The sequence below is a fragment of the Myotis lucifugus genome, unplaced genomic scaffold, assembly GCF_000147115.1.
Source record: "Myotis lucifugus unplaced genomic scaffold, Myoluc2.0 scaffold_206, whole genome shotgun sequence".
NCBI lineage: Eukaryota > Metazoa > Chordata > Mammalia > Chiroptera > Vespertilionidae > Myotis > Myotis lucifugus.
This window is the reverse complement of record NW_005871254.1, coordinates 1,220,919-1,233,099: the sequence shown is the minus strand read 5'-3', so window position 1 is coordinate 1,233,099 and position 12,181 is coordinate 1,220,919. Positions and strand designations below refer to the sequence as shown.

Here is a 12,181-nt window from a genome sequence, read left to right as displayed (position 1 = left end):
TATAAACCCAGTACACTTTTCAAGTCTTTTCCTCCATCATTTCCCAGACAAATTCTAAACTCTAGTAAACCAATTGTTTTCCATTCCTAAAACAAATCTTTTTCAACTACACATCCTTTTATTATAAAGGTTATGTATCTACTGGTATTTGAGATTTTCTTGCCTTACTAACTCCACCTAAGAAATTTCTGCTCATCTTTTTGAGCTCAGCTCAAACCCCACCACCTTGCTAAACATTGCTTCCACCTCTAACCATGCTAACGAATTATGTGCTTTATTTAATCACATCTAGACTAAGTTGTACCATAAAAAGGATTTTTAAAAAGTAGTTCCTATAAAATCTAATAACAGAAACTGACTAATAACTGAGATGACTATTTAAAATTGCCCAATTAGTGATAGAAATCTTCCAATAGATAGAAATTGGATTATGGTGATGACTAAGTAAATTCACTAAATATTACTGAATTGATGACTTAAAAATGGGTCAATTTCATATACCTAAATAAAAATGTATTATTTTTTAAAAAAGAACTCACAGGCCTGGCCGGCATGGCTCAGTGGCTGAACATCAACTTATGAACCAAGAGGTCATGTAGGGTTCGATTCCCATTCAGGGCACATGCCCAGGTTTCAGGCTCGATCCCCAATGTGGGGCGTGCAGGAGGCAGCTGATCAGTAAATCTCTACCATCACAGATGTTTCTATCTCTTGCTCCCTCTCCCTTCCTCTCTGAAATCAATAAAAATATATTTTTTTAAAAAATCACAGAACGTATAAAAGAGGTTACCAAGGACTTGCAAGGAATGGGATGTTATTATTTAGTAGGTACCAAGGTTAGTGTGGGATGATGAAAAATTTCTGAAAATGGATAGTGGTAATGGTTGTATAACACTGTGAATGTTCTAAATGCCAATGAAACATACATTTTAAAATGGTAAATTTTATATTATGTATATTTAACCATAATTTTTAAAATGAGGTTGGTTTTATTTTTTTTTCCTGAAAATATATATCTTTATTGATTTCAGAGAGGAAGGGAGAGGGAAAGAGAGATAGAAACATCAACGATGAGAGAGAATCATTGATCAGCTGCCTCCTGCATGCCCCCTACTGGGGATCAAGCCCACAACCCTGGCATGTGCCCTTGACCGGAATTGAACCTGGGACCCTTCAGTCCACAGGCCAATGCTCTATCCACTGAGCCAAACCAACTAGGGCATGAGGTTGGTTTTAAACATATTGAGTTTGCGATACCTGTGGAACAATGATGGAGATGTTAGAAGAATCTAAAGCTCAGAAAAGAGAGCAAAACTAAAGAATAATTTGAAGATACTGAACCATAACTTTGAATTTTAGGAAGTAACCCAGTACCTAACATGTAGTAGCTGCTTAATAAATACTGTCAACTAAATATTTGTTGTTAAAAAGAATCAATAAATTTTCTTAAAATACAAAACATTTCAATTTTCTCACCAGTTGACAATGATTCATCTTACGGATTTGTTAAGTGCCATATTAAGCTATCATTATATTTCTACATTCTATAGACTTCTCAGTACTTTATATGCACAAAAGAGAATCACTTTCTTATGCCTTGGTCTGTTTTACACATGAGTAAGTATCACAAGAAATCAAGACTTGGAGTCTTCTCTCTTTATAGGTGAGAGATAATACCCACCCGAACAGTTACTGTGTGACTGGCAGATGGTCTCAAGAGAGGCAGTTGGGTCCCACACTTAGGCATTCTTCTCATCTCCTCAATGGGAGTTCCAAGCCATTTCTTATCTGGAGAAAGGTGAGGTGGAACGTATTTAGGGATCCTCCTGTCTGTCCTTTGATGTTTGATTTCACATTGTTCTTTTCTAAGGTCAAAACAAATGTATACAGTCACGAACTACTTACTGTTTAAATTCACTTAGATACACAATACAAATCTTACCTAGAATGTTATTGTTTTAAATGTGCCAAGCTTGTCTTTCTCCTTGGTAATTAAGAAAAATAAAAAAACTAATACAGGTTATAGTGGAAGAAATTCCCAAACACAAGTAAATCACTTTCTGAAGAAAGGAACACGTAAGAATATGGACACGAACACGTAAGAATATGGACACTGCCAGTAATCTTCAATGAAGTGAACTTTGATAGGAAAAATAAATCACAGAAATAATAGAGAGTGGGCTTTAAGATTCCATAAGGAATATTTACAAAAACATAACTTTCAATATTTTTTTTTGTAATCTCAGTGTTAAGACCCACAAATTACATAATTTCAGTGAATTCTCTAACCCAAATTTCAGTTTTCTCATTTTTTAAGTGAGTACAATACCACCTGCATGCCTGTCAGAGCATTAGAGAAACTGCAATATACTATGACCTAGGGAACGGCTAAATGAACAGTAGCTGCTATCAATCAAATATTTTTATGTCTTGATAATTCACATTAACTTCAAAAGGAAGTTCATTAAACTAAAAAACTGATTAACAATACTTATTTACATCTTCTTTTCTGTTTCTGGCCTTTTTAGAATTTAAAATTTGGAGTCTAGGTTCAAATTAGCATAAACAGATAGCAAGAAACACAACTGTTTCTTTGCTTCAGTGTAAACTGTATCTTTGCTAAACTCCCCTTAAAAAAATTACAAAATGCATTACACTATTGGAGATACTCCTGATAGAAAAAAATTACCTTTTGTCCTCTGCTTTAGGCATTCTCACGAAATGATCTGTGATTTTAGAACCCTTTTTCCCATGTTGCTTGGAATTTCTGCATTCTACATTCAGGCTAGAAGTACTTCCAGGCAGTCTGGCACTTAAATCATTCATTCCAGCACAACTTTCTCCTTCAAACTGGAAATGTAATCGAATTTCACCTCCCTTAGCAGATGACTGTTTCCTCAATTCAGTGTCAGCTTCTTTGGCTTGGAACTTTGAAGGTTTATTTGCTCTTTGGGTGGAACTGCTATCTTCTTGTTCATCAAATCCTGGACTCGTTTCTTCATCTGCTTCTGAGTCCTGACAACTATTTTTGGAATTATCTACATCCATTGGTGACTCGAGTTCACTTTCTTTCTCAAATGGAGGAGAATTTCCTAGGCTACTTTCCTGCCTACTCAATTTGTTAGCATTTTTCAGTCCAGTACTGACATCCTCTGAGCCAATGTCTGACAAGGGACTCTCAGGCACTACATCTATCTCTTCCTGTTGACAATCTGCACAGTCTTCCACAAGGTGGCAAGACTTTCTGCACTTCTGGTGGCTTCTGGCTTCTCTGGCCTGTTCATCTTCTGTAGTCTGCTTTGCATTTGCAAGCTTTACAGGTATAAAAAACTGTTGATTATCTCTACTTTCCTCACTATATGTGTCACTGCAATCATCATTTTGAGGTGACTGATCAACGTTAGCATTACTGAACTGTTCTGATACCAGAGTTACTGTTGGAGGTTCACCTTCCAAAAGTTGCTCATTGTGTTTTCCTTCATTTTGCCACTTACACATAGCTGCAGTCTGCTGCTGGTTCAAATACTGTGTACTTTTTTCAACTGGTGATTTATCAATACTTTGCTGAGAAACATTTTCTAATTTTTCCATGTTATGTTGATAAAAGTTATCTTTTTGTACAGAACTCATCATGGATTCTACTCTTGTATTGTTGTTTTCTTTACTATGCAAACTATAAGAAAATAGAAAGAACTAATGACAAAACAGAACTTACATTAGAATAGAAAGAACTTATGATGCAAAGAAACCACTTACCCAACCACATTCCAACATCACAGCAATAATTAAACTACTTGTGATTAAGCATACAGCATTCTCTTTCATGACTCCATGTCTTTGCATATATGCCTATAATGCCCTTTCCCCAACTATGTGCCTAGTAAATACTTCCCAGGATGAAGCAATAAACGTCACTTCCTGTGCAGTCTTTCCTAAAGGTAAAGTGGATTGTTTGTTTTACATTCTTACTACCACTGTACCTTGTTTATACCTTTACTATTGCATTTATCACACTAAGTAATATAGCAGGTCCTTGAATAACATTGTTTCATTCAATGTCATCTGTCTACACTAATAAAAGAGAAACATGGTAATTAGCGTACGACCGCTACCCTTTTCATTGGCTAATCGGTGAGTATATGCAAATTAACTGTCAGCCAAGATGGCGGCCAGCAGCCAGGCAGCTGGAAGCAAGCATGAGGCTTGCTTGCTGCAGACTCAACGTTCCCCGCCTCACTTGCCGGCCTCTGAGCTACAACTCTAAGCAACTATGTACTATGTTGCAAATAAGAAGATAAACAAAACTCCAGAAACCAGCTGGACTAAAAGCCAGGCGGACTGAAACTTTTTATTGATGTTTTCAGCAGCGAGGCCTCAGAGCTAAAGCTGGCCCAGAATAAAAAAAAAGAAAAAAAGAAAACAAGGAGCGGTTGGAAGCTTCAGTCACTTGCTTCCGGAAAACAGCCCTCAGCCCCTCACCCAGACTGGCCAGGCACCCCAGTGGGGACCCCCACCCTGATCCAGGACACCTTCAGGGCAAACCAGCCGGCTCCCACCCATGCACCAGGCCTCTATTTCTATATAGTAAAAGGGTAATATGCCTCCCCAGCACCCAGGATCAGCGGAGCAGTGAGGCTCCCAGCCCCGGGATCAGCGTGACAGGGGGCAGGGCCCAAACCCCCTGATCTGCCTGCGGCTCTGTGTGTTACAGGGGTTGGGGCCACAACCTCCCTATCTGCCCTGCTCTGTGCCTGATAGGGGGGAGCTCCCCAATCCCCTGATTCCCTGCGGCCTCTGTGTTTGACAGAGTGTGGCGCCCCAACCCCCCCCCCCCCCCACGGGCCCTGCTCTGTGTGTGACAGGGTAGAGCCATAACCTCTCCATTGACCCTGCCCCGATTGTGACAGTGGCGGCGGCCCAACCCCCTGATCGGCCCTGCTCTGTGGGTGATAGAGGGTAGTGCCCCAACCCCCCTCCACGGGCCTTGCTCTGTGTGTGACAGGGTAGAGCCATAACCTCCCCATTGGCCCTGCCCTGAGTGTGACAGGGTGCAGCGCCCCAACCCCCTTATCCGCCCTGCTCTGTGTGTGACAGGGGGCGGTGTCCCAACCCCCCAATCGGCCCTACCCTGAGCGTGACTGAGGGTGGCATCACAACCTCCCGATCCGCCCTGCTCTGTGCATGACGGGGCGGCGCCCTAACTCCCCAATCGGCCCTGCTCTGAGCCTGACCAGGGGCTGCACCTAGGGATTGGGCCTGCCCTCTGCCACCTGGGAGCAGGCCTAAGCCAGCAGGTCGTTATCTCCCGAGGGGTCCCAGACTGCTAGAGGGCACAGGCCGGGCTGGGGGACCCCCCTCCCCCGAGTGCACAAATTTTTGTGCACCGGGCCTCTAGTATATATATAAAAAGCCAGAGACCTGAATGGCGTAACGACCAGAATGACTGGTCGCTATGATGCCACTGCAGCCAGCAAACCCGCCAATAAGTGGGTGGGGCCAACCTCCCGTGGCCCCTCCCCCTGGCCAGCACCGCCCCTGATCAGCCTCTCCCACCCGGATTTAGGGTGGGGCGGCCGGCCAAACCTCCCCACAGCCCTTCCCCGGGGCCAGCCCTGCCCCTGATCGGCCCCTTCTACCCCAATAGGGGGCGGCGGGCTGGCCGGCCAACCTCCTGCAGCCCCTCTCCCCGGCCAGCCCTGCCCCCGATGGGCCCCCATTACCCCCATCAGCACGCAGCCCCTCCCTCTGGCTGGCCCCGCCCCTGGTTGCCCCCCATCCCAATAGTGGGCGGGGCCAGCTAGCCAACCTCCTGCAGCCCCTCCTCCTGCCCAGCTCCTCCTCCTGCCCCTTCCCCGGCTACTGACCCCCCAATCGGCTCGCCCCACCCCAATCAGGGGCAGGGCCTGCCAGCCGATCACCCTAAGCCCCTCCCCACAGCCAGCCCGGCCATGATCAGGCCCCCATCAGGGCAGGCCAACCAGGCAACCTCCCACTGTCTCCTCCTCCCAACAGGCCTGGCTCCGATCTGCCCTGATTGGGGCCCGGGTGGCCGTACCCCACCCATGCACGAATTCATGCACTGAGCCTCTAGTTTTGTTATAATGTTGATAAGATGCAATAGGAACTTAACTCCTGTTTCTATCATTTAGCCTACAGCAAAACTGGTTTCATTATATGTCATTTCACTTAAAGATGTGAAACCTATTGAAACATTAAGTGAAGATTACTGTAATCATGTGTTTCTGTATCTGTTATCACCATTACAAGTATCTTAAAGAAAATTATTTCTACTTCACCTCTGTATCTCAAGTATATAGGACAATATAAAGTATATAAGAGACTCTAAAAACTATTTATAAACTGAAAATGAATAAATGTGGATTTAAAAAACTGAGAAAGCAAGGACAGAAAATAGCAAGAAGATAAAACATCCATATATCATGCCATTCATTTCTCTATATACATATGTTTCTGTACCTTTCTGATTCAGCTGTCTTGATTCCTTTAGTGTCCATCCAACTGGTAATAGTCTTTTGTTTGAAAACTGTTAAAAAAAAAACCAACAACACCCAAAACATCAATGTATATGAATACATACCTTCAAAGAGAAAATACTTATAACAGCATATACACATGTAAGGCATTATGCTAGGTTCTGTGGGTTGAAAAGATCAATCACTCCTTTCACACTCAAGCAATGGGAAATAATACAGGAACATAAATATAAATACATTTGTCATAGAGTAGAAAGCAACCAGCCTCTAAAAGAGTTGGTATGGCCTAATGAATGAGAGTATAGGCTCTAGAATCAGACCACCTGGATTCAAATCCTGGCTCTCCCACGGGATTCCTATGTGACTTTATGAAAGGTCCTTTCTCTGTGTCTCAGATTCCTTACCTGTAAACATGCAAATGAATAGTATCTCTCTTGGGATTACAAAAAAAAAAGCGCCAAAAGTCACACTCAGAGCTGTAATTCCAGAATTCAAAACAAGGAAGTCCCAGTAATGCATGACACATGTAGCCTAGAAGGCAAACCTGAAGGGGCAAGAAGAAACCTCATTGGTAGAAACCAGCAAGAAAACTACTGATCTAGGTCAGTGGATCCCGAACCCATCTGAATCACTGGGAGGCTGCTAATAAGTGGGTCCCAGAGCCACATCACACGTACTGAATCAGAGCCTGTATGTGTGATGATGGAGGTATGAGGGGAGCTAGAATCTGTATTTTTTCCAAAAAGTGATTTAGATGATCAACTAGTTTGGAGAACTACTGCCAAGGACCATACTAATCCTTGTGAGAATAGAGAGGAAAAGTTGAGAAGTGAGTCATTACAGACTTCATAATCATAGAAATCAAAGGTGACACTAAGTTCTAAGCTTAACAGACTTAAAAGATGGGACAGCATTAAATAGAAATGGGGGGGGGGGTTGGATTTAGGAGGAAAATATAATTAGGTCAATTCTGAACCTAAATTTGAGTTGCCAATGAGATAACTAGATAGAAAAGACCGGCAGACAGTAGCAAAAGTAGCTCAGTAGAGAGAGCTGCAACATAAATAAATGCAAACCACAACTTATATAAGCATTAGAAATAAACATGCTTTCAAAAGTTAATGTACTTCATGTAGATTAAACGTATATAATATTTTAGTATAAAAAACACAAAATCTTGAACAGTCTCAACTACTGGTCTAAACTGCAATGAATCTAGGCATATTGAATCACAGACTCATTCTCATCTACGTATGGCCCTCAAATACAACATGAGCAAAACAGATGCTGTCCCAAATATATGAAAATCAACAGCTTATTTATCACTGTAATTAAGTGCCACATAATTTGAACCTTCCACAAAATACTAACAGTCTATCTAGTAAAAATGTTTAGCTTTTTCAAAATAGTTTCTTTCAAAAAAGTAATTACATATATATTTAATATTTCATGTTAAATATCACTACTTTAGTGATTTACTTAAGTACAGCAAATCAGGCTTCAGAAAAAAATTAGTTTCAGTAAGAAAGGAATAAGAGATGAACCACCTGATTCTGGGGACATTTTCTATAGTTCCACCTTCTCTATTTAATTTCATTATATCAAATACAGCAAGTATAGAAAGTCCTCAAATTACTAACCAGCAATGAGTTCCCCCAAAACAAAATCACTTTTTGAGTCAGTGTAGAATTTAAAACATCTTTTTCCATAAATGTAAGGATTATATGGTATCCAATGGCTAGGTTCCTATGATACACATGAAACAGTACCACAATGACAAGTCTGTAGAACCGAAATACTGCCTACATTATTTCATAAAAAACTATGAAGTGCAGTTGAAGGGCAGGGCTCTTCAACCACTTGCACCATCCGTGGAGTGGGAGAGAAACTAGGTAGTTATAACAGACAGAAAAAGGGAGCTCCCACAGCAACACAACTGGACAAATCAGGCCCTATCAAAATATGAAGGGCATGCTAGATTCTGACTGTATGTAGATATACAAATCTTAATCAATATAAGAAATATGCCCAGGAAAATAAATAACACAAAATTTGAAGACACTGAAAAAATACCCACTTCCTTATCCTGCCTACTTCTCCTAGGATAACTATACATAAAAATTCTAAATACCAAGTTCATAAAAAAATTCCAAAATTTGAAACAACAGTTTTTGATAGATTTAGACTTTGAACACTTTGTTAACTGGCGTCCTGTGCCATATATACTGAAAACATTTACACACATAGAGTATAGCCCAAGTATTAATTTGGTTCATCTTCTGCGGGAAATCAGAAAATCCAACCAGTGAGGACTGCCTGCCCCCTACCACCTGCAAATAACTTTTCCTCCTTTATCTGTAAACTAGAGGCCCAGTGCACAAAATTCAAGCACTTGGTGGGGGGGGGGGTCCCCTCTGCGTGGTCTATGCCCTCTCCCAGTGGGGGAGCCCTGGGGGGATGTCTGACTGCCATGGAGGCGGGAGAGGCTCCCACCACCTCTGCTGCGCTCGCCAGCTGTGAGCCTGGCTTCTGGCTGAGCGGTGCTCCCCCTGTGGGAGTGCACTGACCACCAGGAGGCAGCTCCTGCATTGAGCACCTGCCCCCTGGTGGTCAGTGCACATCATAGTAACCAGTAGGATAATAAAAGGCTAATATGCAAATTATCCCCATGGGCAGTTCTACCAACCAGGAGTTAGACGTGCGCTGACCACCAGGGGGCAGCGTGGAACATGGCGGGCATTGGCTCCCCCCAACTCCCCGCCCCCAGCCAGCAGTGGCAGCAGGCAGCTGGGGGAAGGGAGGCCCTGGCCGGCAGCCTGCAGCCTCTAGGGACCCTACCCATGCACGAATTTTGTGCACTGGGCCTCTAGTATAGGATAAAGTTAATGGGACCGCATATTAGCTTCTCAGTAACTCAGATACAATTCCTGAAGGCCACTCTCAGTTCCCTCTCCCCTATACTCTCCCCTTCACCAAGTCCTCTGAAATCTATATCCAAAATCTTAAAGCCATCCTTTCCCCTCCATCTTCAAAACAGCACCAACATTAGAACATCACAAAAATAGATACATCACTTATTGGACAACTGCAACTGCATTTATTTCTTGCAACTGGTCTCCTGTTTATAGTCATAACCTTCTGTGTTTTATAAACTACAAATGACCAACATTTTTAATGAAATAATTCAGATAACATAAGAATGCATCATACATAGTAAGGATAAGTATTATTTCATGAAAAACTTGTTTGTTATAAATATGGCATATTTACCAGGTTACATGTATTTCTTACTCTGTGTGCTAGGAGAAACTTAAACTGTGGGTTACAATTAGAAAATTCCAAAGACCACAGCCTAAGCAACCTTTTCTAGAATATTAATCAACTGATATCCCCCTTCTTAAAAGCTTTCTAGTGGCTTCCCATTAATCAGAGAACAAAGTCCAAATGCGTTGAAATGGCACTCGTTTGTCTGTGATAAGCTCTTGCTCCCCTTTCCCAGGTCACCTGACACTAATGTTATTCTGCGCTCCAGTCCTACCACCTTCCGCACATGCTGTTCTCGCTGCCTGTATAATTTGTTCTCTCTTTGATTTATACAGCAAATCCTGCTTATCCTTCAGTACTTAAGTTTAGGTCTGCTCCCCACTGCCTCTAAATCAGTGGTTCTCAACCTTCCTAATGCCACGACCCTTTAATACAGTTCCTCATGCTGTGGTGACGCCCAATTTCATTGTTACAAATTGAACATAATTAAAGCATAGTGATTAATCACAAAAACAATATGTAATTATATATGTGTTTTCCGATGGTCTTAGGCGACCCCTGTGAAAGGGTCGTTCGACCCCCTAAGGGGTCGCGACCCGCAGGTTGAGAAACGCTGCTCTAAATCCTGATTGAAGTGTACACCACTCACCAGAGGACTGCCTGACCTCCTTTTTGAAATGCTATCTTCCCTACATGACACAACAAAAGCCCAGCTCTCCCCCTACTTCTCTGGCTGCTTCTCTTCAGTCTACTCTAAATGGTAGTTTCTGAAAGTTTCTGTCCTAGGTCACCTCTATTTCCTCTGCATGCTTTCTATGATCTAACTTCCATAGCATCAATTCTCATGTTTATGCCAAAAACTTCCAAACCTTCATTTACAGCACAGATATACTCCTTCTGAGTACAAACCCACACAGTGCATTCTCTCCTATATGGAACCACTTCTTCCCTTCCCTATTGCCCACAGCTAAGTACAAAACCATCTTATCTCCCACCTAGATTAACCTTTAATGGGTCTTGGGCCTACTCTTCTGCTTTCTTTCAATCCATTCATTTTCCACACACCAGGCACAGGGACCTTTATCCCAAGCCCCAAAAAGATTATACATGATAAAGCCACTCCCTTACCAAAAATCCTTTATTAGCCTCTCTTTGCCTTGTAAAGTGCAGAACACTGCAAGTCCTAATATGATCTGGTCTTTGCCTAGCTCTCGGTCTCCTCTCTCACTACTCTCTCCCCCTTGACAGTATGTATCCGCTGCCTGCGGGGAGTGCCTCCTTACTTCCTCTTCACCTCATTCTTCAGGCCTCAGAGTGAGCATCTCATCTTCTGGGAGACTGTCCTTGATCCCAGACTGGACTAGGGATTCCTGCCATCTATCAAAACACCCATTACCCTTTATTATGTAACTGTCTCTCTCTCCTGACAAGTTTTAGGGCCTGAAGACAGAGGCCAAATGACTCTGGTTCAACCCCGCAGGCCAGAGTCGAGCACAGCACCGGCTAAAACGAACAGCTCTGCACCCCTGGAGCCAGAATCTGAATTGAGGGAAGTTGCGTTATAGTTTCTTTCAATCTAAAGGTTGAAGGTTCACATACACAATTACACCTCCTTAAAGCCTAAGACAATTTCTCACGTCAAACCCGAGTAAAGCAAACGGGTGGAGTCTCCTGTCATTTTCCGCCCTGTGACGGCTCATCAGGGCTTCTCACACCACGACAGGAAAAATGTGGCCCCATTTCCCCACCGGTGGCCTTCGTGGCTCAGTAAGGGGACCTCGGAGCGGTGCACACTAGACCAGAAGGGGTGACTGGAGTCCCTGGGTCCTCACGGAGACCAAGAGGAGGTTGGGGCCGAGGCGAAGGGCAAAGATCTTTATTTCCCCCACGTACCAAGCGAGGTGGTGCTGCCTCGGTGCGGTCCCGCCCACCCCGGGACGCCGCCTGGCGAGGACCGTGGGACCCTGCACTGCACAGCAGCGTCCTTGGGATCGAGGACGCGCCTCTGCCCGCCGGGGAAGCTCCGGGCGTCGGAGGCGGCCGGCGGAGAAGTTTCAGAGGCGCCCCAGCGGGGTCGCTTGATGCGGGGCTCACAGGCGGGGCCCGAACTCATGCTGGGACCCGCACCGCACAGTCCCCGGCCGGCCCGGGCGGACAGCCTCGTTCACTAACCCTGCGGGACGGACTGCGCCTCCTTCTCGGCGCCGCCGGGCACCATCCCCTCTCTGCGCTGCCTGCTTCTGCAGCTGCTGCTCCGCCGGCTGCCCAAGCCAGGCCCTCCCCAGCCGCCTGCCTTCCCTCTTCCACGGGGAACCCGCCTGCCTCAGGATGCGCCGCCCCGACTCGGGCTCCGTTCACTTTCCCACCACCGGAAAACTGCCGTCAGGCGCGGCCGGCTTCCGGGTCGTACCACGTCGCAAAGC

General features: G+C 44.2%; 1 protein-coding gene across 4 annotated transcripts in view; it reads right to left on the bottom strand.

Moving 5' to 3' along the window:
* PARG (poly(ADP-ribose) glycohydrolase) overlaps positions 1–12,168 on the bottom strand; it is a 184,458-nt gene extending 172,290 nt beyond the window's left edge. For 2 of the 4 annotated variants that reach the window (XM_023761300.1, XM_006097553.3), the window contains exons 1-4: positions 11,652–12,168; positions 6,478–6,544; positions 2,690–3,673; positions 1,682–1,865 (exon numbers count right to left, since the gene is read on the bottom strand). In XM_023761300.1, the coding sequence (XP_023617068.1) occupies positions 1,682–1,865; positions 2,690–3,673; positions 6,478–6,544; positions 11,652–11,871 (1,455 nt within the window). In that variant the 5' untranslated portion in view covers positions 11,872–12,168. Of the gene's footprint in view, positions 1–1,681; positions 1,866–2,689; positions 3,694–6,477; positions 6,545–11,651 lie in introns of all 4 variants that reach the window. The other 2 variants (XM_023761301.1, XM_023761302.1) reach the window with 2 other exon arrangements.
* Between the last annotated feature and the right edge of the window lie 13 nt (positions 12,169–12,181).